The sequence below is a fragment of the Anarrhichthys ocellatus genome, unplaced genomic scaffold, assembly GCF_004355925.1.
Source record: "Anarrhichthys ocellatus isolate YVR2014 unplaced genomic scaffold, GSC_Weel_1.0 scaffold1, whole genome shotgun sequence".
Classification (NCBI taxonomy): domain Eukaryota; kingdom Metazoa; phylum Chordata; class Actinopteri; order Perciformes; family Anarhichadidae; genus Anarrhichthys; species Anarrhichthys ocellatus.
In genome coordinates, this window is record NW_022280031.1 from 3235555 (window position 1) to 3251449 (window position 15895).

General features: G+C 41.8%; 1 protein-coding gene across 3 annotated transcripts in view; it reads right to left on the reverse strand.

Annotated features, from left to right (window-relative positions):
- vgll4b (vestigial-like family member 4b) overlaps positions 1-15895 on the reverse strand; it is a 32760-nt gene that overhangs the window by 14808 nt on the left and 2057 nt on the right. Inside the window, exon 2 of one of the 3 annotated variants that reach the window (XM_031849171.1) lies at positions 15744-15817. The exons of 1 other annotated variant lie outside the window; for it this stretch is intronic. In XM_031849171.1, coding sequence (XP_031705031.1) covers positions 15744-15807 — 64 coding nt within the window. In that variant the 5' untranslated portion in view covers positions 15808-15817. Of the gene's footprint in view, positions 1-1890; positions 8400-15743; positions 15818-15895 lie in introns of those variants that run through there. One more of the 3 variants, XM_031849162.1, reaches the window with a different exon arrangement.

The following is a 15895-nucleotide window of genomic DNA, read 5'->3' on the forward strand; positions in this document are numbered from 1 at the left end:
CTGCACTTGCGAATAAATGCCGACGATAACAACAGTGTGAAGGTTTCAAAAAACAAAAGGAAGCACCAGTATATATGAGCATTTATTTGACGGGGAATGTATTGTGAGTATGTGTGCTCATGCATACAACAACAAGTCAGCACACCCACAATATCACAAAGCTCATCCAACCCCCTTCTTGGCTCGACATGTTTGAACATGAACGGCTTTTCTTTCACTCTTTTTTTCCAGGGTTGGCTCTTTTCCCTCTTCATTTATCTTTGTTTTCTTATCGCGGGGCATGTGATGGAGTCAGTTTTTAGCTCAGTCAGCTAAAAAAAACACTCACACACAATAAAAAACAAACAGAAGAACCAATACAGTAGATGGGCTAATCATGTAGCGATGAGCTTAAGGTAGAAATAAAGCATTGTGTCCAAACACATCACCTACAAGAGACACCCAGAGGATATAAAAGTATAGAAACACCACTAAAAAAAAAGTAGCATCCTCCCAAATTCACTTCACTGAGAAAGACAGGATTACACCTGAGAAAGATGATTTGCAGTAATACAGAAAACCCTTGTGATTGACTTCAACCCCTCATATCTGCTGCACCATCACTGCACTGAAGAATGATCTTTCTCAAAACTTGAAAAGTCACATGCCTAAAAGAGCAATCATTTTGGGTCAAACAGGAATTGCAACACAACACCCCCCCCCCCCCACAAAGCAGTGAAACAGACAACAGTACAGCTCTGTTGACAGAGACCATTAATCACATGCTCAACCACTTAAAAAAAAAAACATGTTTCTTCTACTTGCTCCTATAAAATGGCACTTGGCCACCTGCCAAACTGCCTCTGTGACCCTCCCTCAAATCTGCAAAACTGGTTTTCAGTCGCACAGTCTTAATAGCAGAGCTATTAAAAGTTCATGATATGTTACATGTAGAGAAGAGCTGCTAACTGTGGCACAGCAGCAGAGAGGGAGGGAGGAGATGAAAAGAAAGCCTGCTGATCAGTCTGTAATGAACAATCCTAACATTTGTTACTACTAGCTCCTGTGCATTTGTTGCAGTTCATGACAAAAAGCTGACTTGAGTAGACTTGTTTTCTTTTCAGTGCTGGAGTTGATTTCTGCATGTTGTGATAGAAATCAGGACCAGAGGACACAACTTATATTAATCCCCCAAAAAATATTTTACATACATGGGAGCACTGATTGCAGGACAAGAGTTACACTACTCCAATAGTCAGTCACTTTGCTAATGAGCTTCTGCTCTGTGTGTTCATGACATAATAAGAAAGTCTACACTGCTCATGCTAAAAAAAAAAAAGACAAGAGCAAAGAAGAGAAGAAGAGAAGGATAAATACCAGCCCTTATCTAATAGACAACTGGGTCAAATCACTACACACACCGTGTCAATACGCGAGATATTGTCACATCCTGATACAGCAAAAACCACACATTTTACCACATATATCACAACGTTAGGAATGCAAGAGCTTGATATGAATAATAGACAGTAAAAACTCAGAATAACTGAGCAACTACCGTGAGTAATATAGTGGGAACCAGCCATAGGAGGAGAGCCATGCAATTACCTTGCTAACGGATGAAACTACGCTCCATGGGAAATATAAGTTAATGTTTCCAATAGCATGTTAGCACCAAGTTCAAACAGTTGAAAGGGTTGTAACTCATTTAACTCCATATTCATAAGTCGTTAAAAGCTAAATTAATCAACATGTGTTGAAAGCAACAACTTCTCTCTGCAGGGCTCGTGGAAAGTAACAGCTAAACGTTAAGCTTCGGTGAGTTGAGTGAAAACTTCGCTCCACCACGTCGCTAACGGTTAACTCAGAGTATTTTTTTTAAAAACAAACCGGCCAAACCGTTCACTTTACCTTCGTAGCAGAGAATGCCAATGTTGTTGTTCATTTTGTCCAGGTACTGGTAGTTCAACAGGTCCATTTTCGTTAGAAGCATTTATCGAGTTTTTACCCCCCCAAAAAAAAAAGACCAGCTTTCTTTTTTTTTTTTTTCTTCCTTCTTCAACTCTCAAGCGACGGTCAAAAAGCTAAAGGCCCAGCCTCCAACTTTTGTTTTCTAGAAACCACTTTAATACAATTAAACCCGAAGAGTATTGACAGCGAGCCAAGGATACTTTTTCCAAAAAAAAAAAAAAAGAATATATGGGTCAAATGTATCGCGGCGATAAAAGAGCAACAGAAGAGTAGCGTCAGTTGTCCTCACAGCCAGCTGTAAGTCGACTGCACTGACACGCAGGCTATGCTCGGTATGACTCCTGCGCTGCACCAGCGGTTTGCTCTGGAGCTGAGAGGAGCGCACTGGGCATGCTCCATAAATCCCTGGAGCGCCTCAAATATCAGGGAAGTTTTACGTGCAAGATCAGTCTCTCCAAACACATCCGGACACCCAAAGCGCTGCAGCCATCCCATGTTGACTTTGCAGGGAGGTATAACAAAAGAGTGGCCTATAATAAAGACCAAATGCTGTAGTTTTGACACCGAATATTAAAAGGTATGGTTATTGAGGTGCTGCATGAAGTACCTCTAGGAATATAGAAGCGATAACTGAGGAGATTAGTATAACTTTATCACGGGGTGTGAGTCCCTGCAGGACTAATATAGTGATAGCAGAGAAGTATATAAAAAAAATATTTTAGCGAATATTTGAAGACATCAGAGCGTGAAGGTGAGAAAAATAAAAGGTTAGATGAAAAGAGAGGGAAGGGAAAACGTTTGCTTGTAATCTTTTTTTTTCTTTTTTTTGACAAAGATGGTGGTTTCCCTCAATCTACATTGTTTTGTTTTTTTAATTGTCAGGAGACAGAATATAATATTAGATTAAGGTTGGATTTATATTTATACCAAGATTACCCCTCTGGTAGAGTATAAGGACATTAAGTTAAACATTTTAAAAGGAAAAACAATGTAGATTTATATATGCTATGTGCAAAATGACAACAAACGTGTTTAAATTGCCTATAGTTGCCTTATAAGTGGAGGGTAAATTTCCATGTACATGTGAAAAGTTACCCAGGCCCAGTAACTATCCTCAGTCTCAGCGTGGTTCTCTCCTGCCCTCTGGTGCTTAAGATAGGCTACTCCCAGGCTCTGTCTTCAATAAAGGGGACCGATGTGGATATAGCAGGAGGCAAACGGGATGAAAAGAGGAAATAGGTGGCCTCACCAAAGATGCATATAATGTGAATATTACACGGTTTGTGTGGACAGCTTCCTCTGGGTGAGAACATAATGAGCAGGGTGTGGCTGAGCTTTGGAGCATGGGTTTGTACACACACACGCATTTTCCATGCGTGTGCTTCCGTGTGACACATACCCACAAAACACACAGACCGGGGAAATGAGAGACGTTAGAAAAGCTCAGACAACATAATAAACACTTACAAAGTACTGCATTCTCAGTAGGTAAGACCCAGCTTTGAAGTAAAAATGGAATACTTCCTCAAAGCAATTGAAGTGACTTAGAAAGTTCTGTATTGCCGTGCCTTCATTCAGTCTTGCACCCAAAGCTCTGTGAACAAATATATCAAAGAAAGAATAAGATATAGTGATAATAAATCATGAGAAACCCAAAGCAGGAGAAAAGGGTTTCAGGCGGTTTCAATCATGGGCTCCATGCAGGCTAAAAGCTCTGTAGACTACATTTAAGGGGACAAAGTAAGAGGGAAAGTTGTGGCTGCTTCGCTGGCCTCGGTCTCACTAAAACATGCATCTCCGAACTTCTAACACAGCTCAAAACTGGATTAACAGACTAATTATACGGAGGGTTTTACCCGCCTGGTCTCTCGTCTACACACAGGCCACAACAACAAAACAAACAAAGACAGAATGTGTGCCCGAACACTCATATCTATACCCTACCTATCTCTAATGCCTCCCCCTTCCTCTCTCATACACTCACAAGCACATAAACAAAAGGCCTCTCCCCTGCAGTCCTCCCCCTCTAACGGCAGCTCAGAACTAAGGAACACGGCTCCTGTCTCATTGGATACCCATTGTTTCCAGTTTCACACACACAACGAGGCTCAGTGCAGACAGAGAGGCCATTCAGTGGGACTGCTTCTACTACAGTTGGTGCTGCAGATTACAACCAACTCAGAGGGGCTGAACTCAAAGCAGTGCATCGAAAATGTAAGCTGAAAGTTGTTGCACAATTCACATTGTACTGCGCGTGAGAACATACACAAATTTGTTCTGGGAAGTCAAAATAAAATTGGCAAAGGCTTTACGAAGATTGGTCGATGTCCCAACCTTTCAGGAAGTGTAAACGACAAAACTGTGATAAGACGGCTTAACTGGTTCAGGTGGCACTAGTCACTAAACGTCTTCATGTTCAACATGTTGAAAACAAGAAGTCATTCTCTTTACTGGAGAGGAGGCTGAAAGACAGTCAGTAACAGACTAGTGCCCCCATATGTCCGCCAGACCTCTGTACATCAGCTTAGTTTAGTCTTGCTGCTGGTTACCAGACGCATAATGCGTTTCCCTGTGACTGCATTTGCGTCAACGTGCTCATTTGTCTTGCAACTATCACAAACACTTGACTTCAAATGTACATAAAAAAAAGGGAAGAAACAGTGTTGAACACAGTGTCTTTGTTCTGGCTTGCATGCTGTAAGATTGAATAAGTATACTAAGGAGATTAATGGTTACACAACAAGTTGGTGAAATTCCACCTTTCTTCCATAGGGACAAGTTGGTACAAATAACATGGCCTGCAGTGGTAATAATCTTTCCTCACCACCGTTTCCACATCTTGCCTTCGTCAGCATGACTCAAAAGGTAAAGAGCTCGCTGTGGGGCAGATAATCTATTGTGATGCCCGGCTGCAGCTGTAGGGATAGCCGCTGTTAGAAAAGTATCCGCGTAATTGAAGCCCTTACAAAATAATCTGCTTGAGTTGGACCGTGGTAATATAGTTTGATTTCTTCTCTGGAGCACTTGATTAGCAGCGTTTTATTTAGTTTAAAAATGAAATGGATATAGGATCCATTAATGCACTCACCCATTCACCCATGTTTCATTTAGCGGTGTGGGTATACAACTGCCCTTCATCTCCAGCACAGAGTTCCTGCCTCCCTGTCATTATCCTCGTTACTTCCTGCATGTCTTATTTATCTATTTATCTAATCTATCATGCCAAGGTGCTACCACACCTACCAAATCCTCTGCGGTGTTGTGTGTCTCTCTCTGAACAGGTCTGGGCCTCTCCAGGGAGCGGGGTGTGTCTGGATAACAACAGCACACAGGCCAGGTGGTGATTCATTCTAATGCTTCATTAACACGCTCCGCTGTTGTGACACAAACACTGAGAAAATAAAAGACCATATGGTGGTAGAGTGTAGAGTGTAAAGAAAGTCCAACTTGTTTCCATTTTTCCTCACGTTTTCCTGCTTCCTTTCCTAGAATTCAGTCTTTCCATTTGTTTACATAACTAAACTATCTTTATGGCTTGTTGAGAATGAATGAAAGAGGAAAAACGTTGTTGTAGGTTCCTCAAGTTGGCCTGAAACTTTATTATAAACACGATTCTTAACAAGCCAGAGTGGAAGAACAACTTATACACTGGCAGAGATCAAAGGTCAAATCCTTGATTCCTTCTGTTGAAATACCACCACACCATTACAGGCTTTGTTTACATGGTGACATAATGCATTGAAGACGTTTATCCCCTCGGAAATTTCTTGTCTCAGCTCTTGTTATCAGGGCGGTTACATAACTGTAACTTTTACACAAACCTTGAGGCTATAAAAGGTTTGGTTACATATAGAATGTCTTCAAAACACCCGAGTAGGAAAGACCTGTATTACAAGTCATGATGCTCGGGGTAATCTTTAACCTTCTTGAAGACAACATTTTTACAAATCCTGGACAGTTTAATCAGATTTTACATTTAAATGTCCCTGCTTTCTAAAAGCCACCAGACGAAGAACCAAATTGTCATCTTTCTGTGAAGACATTTACATTATCTTCACCGTATTCAGAGGCAAAATTACACAGCAGCACAAAGTTCATGGGAGTGTTTGAATAAAACACTCAGAGGAGGAAATATCAGGTTACTCCACCGAAAACAATCTTAACAGGTGATCTTGTGAAAGTGAAGCTGTTTGTCATTTACCACCGTTGTGTTATCTGCTCTTTAATCTGCACTCATTATCGATTTAACAAATCTCTTCTCTCACAATGCAATATCTAAACGTCCATCCTGAACCTCTTCTTTCCTCCAAATCCCTTTTCCTCTCTCCATCTCTTTCCACATCCCCCTCCCTCCTATAGCTCACCTGCCAAATTTTGTTTACAACACAAACAAAACAAACACGAGGCAGACGGTGGCTGCGCTCTCACACTCGGGCAATTTGCGAGGTTATATATCTACTGTGTGTTATTACACAGTATGCAACTGCCTGGAACACAACTCGGACTCGATTGTGAGATGCAAAATTTTTCAGAACAGCAGAGACTCAGATGTCTCGTATGGCAACAGGAAAGGCGCAACGTATTTATTCTACGCAGCAGTGACTCCTGTTTGAACAGAACATTCATGAAATAAAACTTGGGAAAATGATGTTGTACAACTTTGACATGAAAATGCGAGTCTGGTCAATGTCTGTTTTGTTAATAACTGAATGAAGATCAAGCAATTTGAAATACATAACACGAAACAGATCTTATTTCTGGTATTGGAGAATGATCCATGCTTTCATAGGCCAATGGGACCCCGTGATAACATTCTTGTCATGCTAACAATTAGGTGGTAACAATCTGACCCCAGGGGGTTATTGGCTAAGACAGATCCTACGTGGGACAGCATGTTCATCATGTTCTGCATCTGTGCCTGGATTACAGCCTCGGCATGCTCAGATGTCGTCAACAAACCTTTATCTCTGGATGCCGAGACTACAAATACATACTTTTCTGAGAGGAGTATGTTCACAGAATATCAGACCCCTTGTCCAATGGCATGGGACAAAATTACCTTGAGAATTTATACCCTAAATCTCTTTTCATGTTGTGTGCTAACTTCTTCCTTCTCAATACCTGCACATATGGGATAAATACAACTCTCTGAGTCATTAATCAAATCAACTGATTTCACTGAAGCTCAGGCTGTCTCAGCAGGAACACTTTTTTAGCACTGAAAAAGGTTAACTGTGTGAATGGCTTTGCGATCCTGTTTCATTTAATTCTCAGTAACTATGGTGAATGCTATCAAAAAGAGAGGCATGTAAAGTATGTGTGGTCAGCACAGCTCTGAGAAAAAGTTCCCTCACTAAGACAGCAGAGCTGGTTTGGGACCAGCAAGCATGGAATTTACTGAGGGCAAAAGTGGTGCATGAGTTATTTAAGAAAAGTAGCCATAGCCGCCCCAAATTCAAGCAATCACTTTTGTCAAGTGAGGACCCTGAACACGTTTTACTCAGGTATTTTGATGTACAGGTGGGAGTGAGAAGCTCCATCTATTAAGGTAGTGGCTAAAAATTTGTCCTGTACAGTGTGGTGGATGACTTTTCAGACAACCTCGATCTAGACTAAAAGACCATATCCACCTATCTTTGTATACACTCTTTTATCTTTATATATAAAACAGCCAGCGGGGGAGGGCAGGGTGGATTGTTATGTACTGTATTTTGAAATTGAGAATCTAATTAAAAAAATTTTAAAAAAAAGCTACACAAAACTATTTTAGAAATCAGACAAAGTGCAAAAACCTGTTGACTTGTTGCGAAAAAAAAAGAAAAAAAAAAAACAGCAAAGAGGGAAACATGATTACTGGTATATAAATATCCATGTGGAAGAAAACAGCAACAAGTCAAAGTGGAAAACAGAAATGCTTGAAAAACAAGGTTGGATTGTATTTAACCTTGTGACCCTTTGACCCTGTGACCAAGGTGGCCCCTTGGCCCTTCATTCTGAATGGCCGCCCAATAAACCATGACGATAGCAAAGCAGTGTGTGTGTGTGTGTGTGTGTGTTAAACTGCAGAGCGGAGTCTATCTAGGAGGCACAGAGATATGAATGTGGGAGGAGGGTAAGACAACAACAGATAGACTGATTGTAAGGAGGAGTGACTGGGAAGCCGTCACTTCCCACAACCAGCTTTTTATTCATCTTGAATGAGAAGCAATGAACAGATTTATTTTTACGCATTCTACATTCAAACCAAGCTCGCTTTGAGAAGCACGATTGTCTAATGAGCAGCACAGACAACCCGACCCGAGAGTGACTGATGCATTTAACAACCCTAATCCCGATTCTTTTTTATAGAAACTAAACATACACACTGTTATAGTAGTTGGATTTGTTAAAGCAATAATTTGACATTTTGAGAGCTGCATTTCTTCACTTTCTTGCCAGGAGTGGGATGAGAAGATTGATACCACACTCATGACTGTCGGCACAATATGAAGCTACAGCTATCAGCCAGTTAGCTTAGCTTAGGATAAACACTGGAAGCCGGGGGAAGCAGTTAGCAAGGCAACAAAATCCAGCATATCTTAAACTAACCATTAATAATTAAAGGGATTCTTTCTTGGGCTATCTTAGTGACCTCTTGGAGACTTGTCTTCAGTAAGAGGTTGCCACACAACCAGCAGTGACTCCAGGATGGAGCCAGGCTAGCGGTTTCCCCCTGTTTCCAGTCTTTGTGCTAAGCTAAGCTAACTTGCCACTGGCTACAGGTTCATATTGAACAGACATATATGAAAGTGGTATCACTCTTTCGTTTAACTCCCTGCAAGAAAGTTAGTAAAATACATTTACCAAAAATGTCAACCCCTTGCTCTAATGTATGTAGGCTACAGTTTCACTATATTCACATCAGGACAAAGCAAGAGTGAGCATGTTCTGTCATTTGCCAAATTGTAAAAACACTTACCAACAATAAAACAGAAAGAAAAAAAAAAAGCTGCTGCTGAATTGAATATATTCTTACAAACATCAAATTGAATGTTGATTGGAACTGAGCAACAAGTAAACAAAAACAAACTACTACAAATATGAATAGACATACTGCTTCGTTAAAGTAAATTAGTTTGACTCTGAGGAAGTTTGAGGTGCAAAATGTCATCTAGCCATGGTTTACAAAAACTGTCCTGCCGTATCTCCGCCCAGTCTACCTGGACACCTGCCACCAATCAGCTCGTCACCTCTCTCTGCAATCTACTCATCAACTTTACAGTATATCAAGTCTGGCTTTACGCCTACTCCTCACCAGATCATCGTCTCAGTTACTGTGCGGGTTCACGCTTCAGTAGTTTCCATACTTTCTTTAAGAACTTTTGCCTGCAGTCCGTCTTCCACTCCACCCCACCTTCCTTCACTGTGGTCTGACAAATCGTCAACAACTTCACCTACCTCTTGTCAGTGTCTTGCATTTGGGTCCACCATACTATCGGATCATTGTAGGGCAAGATTCCTACAGTAATACCGCACATCTTGTAAGTCTTCTGTGGTGACACAAAAGATTAGACACTTATGAGAGAAAACGAGCAGGAATGTAACAATGAAATCACCGTTTAACGAGCGTTACCCTGCACGTTGTCTGTACATCACTTTGACCCAGTCATAATGACATCGTTATCGCACTCATAAAACTTTTGCTGATAACCAAGAGTCATCTACTGCAGACTCGTTGACCCCCCCCCCCCCACACACACACACACACACACACACACACTGATAGCAGGCGATAGCTCAAACACTGTTAACAATTAATGACATCATAGTACTCCATTTATCAATAAAACGGCAACGGTCACCGACAGTAAAATAGGCCGTAAAACCTTGGTGGTGTTTGAGACAATAGAACACAGTCTTTAATGCATACACGTCTGCTTCCAACTTGTATGGCATACTCATACTCTCACACACACACACACACACACACACACACACAAACAGCATGCATACTACACATCGACACTAAATGACAGTGTGGTCCACATTGTCCTCAACTATTTCCTTTGTATTATCTATGTTACATTTGCTGCAGACTTCTACCATGAACTTTTAATTGGATATGAGTCAAGATATAGACATTACCATCATGGAGGGCAGCAGCAGTTTCTCTGAGCGTCTAATATTTCCGCGGATGGGTTTACGTTGGAGTTGGTTGAAAGCCCGGTACTTCTCATACAGACACTAAAGGGTGTCTGGTGCGTCGGTATCAGACGCTGAGGGGCGTGACAAAGATTTGGTATTCAATGACCTAGGAATGAGACCAGGCTGTTTGTTCAGTGGTGGAAGCAGCACCATGTCTAATTACGTGTTTCAAATGCATCAGTGGTGCTCCAGTAAAACCACCAAGATTCTGAGAAGAGAATAAAAACACTGGGCTGTAGTACAGCTGTACTATGGGAGTACCATCGCAGGTGAGGAGGGACCTGCTGTCGACAGGTCAAATTACTACCTTTTATTATTTATTTATCTATCAATCAGCTGCCTGGTGCAAAGCATTTTTACATTGATTAAGAAACAATTGGAGCTGGAGATTCCGCCTCAGGAATCAGTGACATTGGTGCAGGACATTAGGGAGGTTTCTAGCTTTACTAAAAATGATGTACTGTGTGAAGAGTCCCTTCTCAAACTCTGGGCCTAGACATGGGAAATTACTTCTGAATGGGTCACTTGGCTTTAATTATTTGGTTATATATTTATAGTCTCTACTTTTAAATGTATTGAAGTAGTAAAAGTAGCACTGTGGCCGCTTAGTTGCTGAGATTGATACCACTTTTATATCTATGGAGTATACATGGAGCAACAGCCAGAGGGCAGTTAGCTTGGTTTAGCTTAGCTTAGAGTTTTGTTGTCATCATGAGGTTGCCAAAACAACCAGCAGGTCCTCCAGGAACTATCCCTAAAACATTGTTTATTTACCCTACATGTTGAACCCATTCACACTTGCTTGTACTGGTTTTAACAAAGCCGCAACCTCAGGTGCTGAGAAAAGAAGCAAGTTGTTATAATGCCCAACTTTGCAGCAGAAATACATATTTTTACAGCCTGGTACAAAATAAGTTATCTTATGTTAAAGTTATCTATAATTGAGTGGCAGGGGCACACCTCGGCTTCATCGATGATCCACCTCTTTGCCCATTTTTTGAAGAGGCTGGGAATTAGGCTGTGTTGTCACTGCCAAGATGGCGACGGCCGGAACCGCCGACTTTGAGCTTCAAAACAGCTCTTCAGAAACCTGTGGGTGATGTCACGGAGACTTTGCCCATGTTGTATACAGCCTATGGCTTTAACAGTCCTGCAAAAAGGATCATTTTGATGTGACTGACTGGGTTACTAAAACATCCAAAGACCACATCATGTGTTTGAATTTAAGCTCTCTGCAGGGAAGATGAGTTACAGAAATGGAGGTATGCTGCTCCCCATCTGTATGCTTACACATTTATGACTAGCTGCTTAACACCTGTATCATATCACACAGGAAGTACAGAGGAATATCTGTCAAAAACATGGACAGGCTGGAGGGCAAACCCACTCCTTGCTGGAAAAACTCCACACACACACCCAACAACCCGACAACCCAACCCACTCACAAGCATGAATCCTCCTCGGTCAAATAACCTCCCACTGAGAATACTGTTTGCCTCCAGCGAGGTTTAGACAAAGTGATGCAAGCTCTCCAATTTCCCTTTCAGTGTTGATGTGTCTATACACCACCGAGCATCGACAAGCTTCGACTAGTTTCGACTGCTCGCCTACTGAGCGGACTAACACACCACCCTTAAAAAAAGTTTTAAATGATTAACTAAGCTTGCAGTAGTTCATTTATATACAGCTGAAGACACTCACAGGCTAGGACTCCATGATCAAATTGACCAGATTGAATTACAGCTCGCCCGCCTGTCAATTCAAAATCAGATTTCATGAAATCTATTCAATAAACATAAAAGAGATCAACACAGACACTACAACGCTGTCCACATGTTGCCCTCGGTAGGCCATCCAACAAAACGAAGATCAAAGCGATGGAAGTCACAGTTGCTCAGTCATAACCGTCGTTTGCAATAAGCAGAGCCAGAGCTGAGCGCCTGTCGCACGTGTGAATTTATATTCCTGTAAAAATAACTGCCATGCTAACGGCTCTGCAAGGCTGCACTTAGGCACAGTGCTGCTTTGACTAATGCTAACACGCAGGCATGATGTTAACCAAACATCACTATCTCAGTTAAGCTTGTTAGCATGCTAACATTTTACCACTATACACAAAGTATTATTGGTCAACAACAAAAGATAACACTATATTAAATAGCAGGTGATCGCCTACGTCAATAGGATTCATCAATGCCACTAGCATGGCTAAACAAAATATAATGGCTGTGGTGCCACCTCTGCCTCATTTTGATCAATACCACATTAGCAAGTAAATCAATGGTAAATCAGATTACCCAGCTGTCTATTCCTGAAAGAAAATAATCTAGCTCAATTTCAACACGGCGTTGAGCAGATTTAGACGGGGGGGATCAAGTATTTACGAGTAAGCAACGACCAGATATACTCAAACCAACCCAAGACCTGATATTTGTACTGGAAATGGACAAAATAACTGGAACAAATGGACAAAGTAAAACACAGCTTTGCAATCAATTCGATACATTTAAGATCAGAATATTCATTCTTTGTTGTTACTGATGTTGAATCAGCTCAGTTGATTTTCGCTGCTGAAGTTTGTGATGTTGTTGTATCAGAATATATAATACTGTAAGGTTAGTATTTATTTTAATTTGAATGATTTTGTCGACAATCTACAGAATATTCAGCGCAAGAATTAGAGAGAACATTATAGAAGGGTCGGTTTTAATGGACTGCTTCCCTTCACCAAGAGCTTGGAAAAGACTGGGGTGTTTGAACAAACCATTGAAACTGTAACAATGAACGGGGTATTCTGTCAAAGTGTGCGTTTGTGTTTTCTCGAAAACAAACAAGCAGGATTTCAGAGAACAGCATGTGTGTATCTGTGCGTGTGCAGAAGTAGATCAGAGGGCACTGTGCAGATCTCAGCCAACCACAACAAAAGTTCTTCTTTTGTTGTGGTTCCTGTCAGAAACTAAATATCCATATTCCATCTCTTCAATCAGGACCTAAACCACTGGTCCTCTTTAAAAAGACTGGCTTTGATCCATCGTCCTAGACCCAACAAGCATCGACAGAGCCTGCTGACTGGCAATGTCGCTAAAGCCACACTAAAACCAGAGAAATGACACTAAAAAATTGCTAGAATCTAGAAAAAAACTGAGCTACAAACAAAATAATTATGTCAATCTGTCCTTGGAGCTGGGCCTGTAGTGCAATCCAGACTGTTTAAGGTTGATCTCATATACAGGTTTGCTTCCAGGAAGGGTGGAGCGCACTGCAACATCTTCCAAGTAGCCACCAAAATTGCTATGGACGGGTGACAGCAAGTAGCTTTCCCCCCCCGACATTCACCATTAAATATAAAAGGCACAGATTACTTCACCGCTTCTTCAGTGCCTGAGTAATTACTGTATATTCAAGGTCAGGACTATTTGGTTTAAGACCTGTGATTAGTGTTGTTCACATGCAGCTTGTTTCAAACTCACTGACAGCAAGGATCAGCCTTACTGAAGCGTGTGCATGTGCGTGTAAGTAATGTGTAGTTCCAGAAGTGGAGGGAACGTAACTTATTTGTTACGTGCATATCAATCTAGAAAATAACAAAGTTTGCTAATGCTTATATCCTGTGTGTGCATAAAAATAACAATGATAAACATTTATATCGCGTCCTCTCGTTCCTCATCTGGATTATAGTGGTTGGTTAGACGCCACAGTTTTAAAGAGATTTTAGTGAAAGTATCAGACTGTGCGGTAAAAGTAAGGGGGGGATGTTGTCATCACAAGCATTGTATGCGTGTGTGTGTGTGCGTGCGTGTGTGTGTGTGAAAGCAGAGAAAAACCCAAAGGTTTTACGAAGTCCAAATTTTACATAGACAGTTTTTCTTCTTTAGATAAGCACTCATATTCAAGCAGCCTTAATTAATCTGGGCCACGGCCAACAATTGTATTTTGGGATATTACTATAGTATATTTTCCACTAAGCAGAGCAACCTCGGACCAATACATTATTCATGGACCATAATTCCATTTCCATCAAGACAAAATTTGTGTAATTTCCTGAGAAATTCATTTCCAACAGAGATGTGTTATCTTATTGTGGTTTAAATACATTGAACAGGGCTTTTCATTTTAAGCTCTAGAGTCTAGAGGTTGTGAACTACAGCACCGGCCCTGACGAGCCCCACTTGGTCCTCCTGAGTTAGAGCGGCTGTTGTGAAGGCAGGCCCGAGCCTCTCCCTGTTCTGTGCTCTGGCATCAAGTGCTGCACACAGGCAGTGCGAAGGCTCGTCATAAATGCAAACAAGTAGGCAGAGGTTAATGACTCAGCTGCATGTTGGCCTGGTTCACCCATTTCTCCTGCACCTTTGTGGAAGCAGGTTGAGTGCATTGTCTCTGAACAAAGAGGCCATGCACGACCCGCAACAAAAACTGACATCAGCGCAAAGGAAAAAAAAAACAAAAACACTGCAGGGGAGCGAGGGAGGAGGGGAGGAGGGAGGAGGGGAGGAGGGTAGGAGGGCTCCTAGTGCGAGGAAGCTGATATTCAAGCTCACTTAAGCCGAAGCATTGTGGGAACAAACCGGGTGACATGGGAGACGTTACAGCTGAAGCCCTTTCTCTCAGTACACCAATGAACACGAGTGATTATCTCAAATGTTCCTGTGTATAGACACTGAATATTCTACGTTGATCAATTAGCATGCTTCTCTGAAAAGTCTTTAAATAAGAGGCTTGAAAAACTCCAACTGACATGGATGGAGCTTGCACTTCTACCAAATTATAACATTTCTCTTAATTGAGTCCATTCATTATTTGGCTTTCATTTAAAATATGTATGCTCCCTGATGATTGAACAGCTTCAAATTCCTTCACACACAAACAAATTCAGAAAATGAAAAAAATCCACCTGCTTGTTTTTCCTCTACAGCGACAAATTAGGTTAGGAGCAATTATTAAATACATGACACACGATCTGCTAAACTGCAGAAGGGAATACTATAAAAACAACAAACTAAACATCCAGCTCCAAACAGTGCAGATCAATCATCAGTGGCAGCCCCTCTGCTGGCTGAGGAGAGGTCTCCAGCAAGTCCTCAGACATGATTAGAGGAGGAGAGAGGGAAAAGGCAGAAGAAGAAGATGGAGACAGGGAGACCGAGAAGAGATTGAAAGATGGAGAGTTACCAAGACGACAGCAACACGGACATAACGTTAGAGACAGACAGTGATAGGCTGTGACGGAAAGACACCAACATGGTGGTGGAGACAGATAATGAGACATAGATCCACCCCACCCTGATTCTAGGGAAAGCAGGTTAACACAAGCAAGCGGGCCAAGTTAAAGAAAGCAGCGCTGATGGCAGTTGAGTGCGGTTGGTCTTATTTGCCTGTGTGTCTGCTGCTGCAAGCTTGAAACGCACAAAGACTGCCATTGTCTCACGGTAGAAAACAGGGCCGAGGCTTACGGCTCAACATATCGTTGCACCTCGTCGATGTTTAACGGCGACTCTAATCATTGAAATCATTTGTCCACAGGGCACCTTTTAACATCAAGACAGAGAGGGTGGGAGCAAAACTGCTGTCACACAAACACAAGAAGGAGCTGGAAGTCTGATGAAACTTACTCTCTTCTTCACTGGCATGGACAAATGACGCGGCTCTTGACAGGACATCCAGTGGTGTCTCCATGCTTGGACGCCTGTGGGACAGAGGAGGAGGAGGGGGGGGGGGGGGGGGGGGCGCTGGTCGGCAAGGGGGGGGGTCTTTCAACACACAA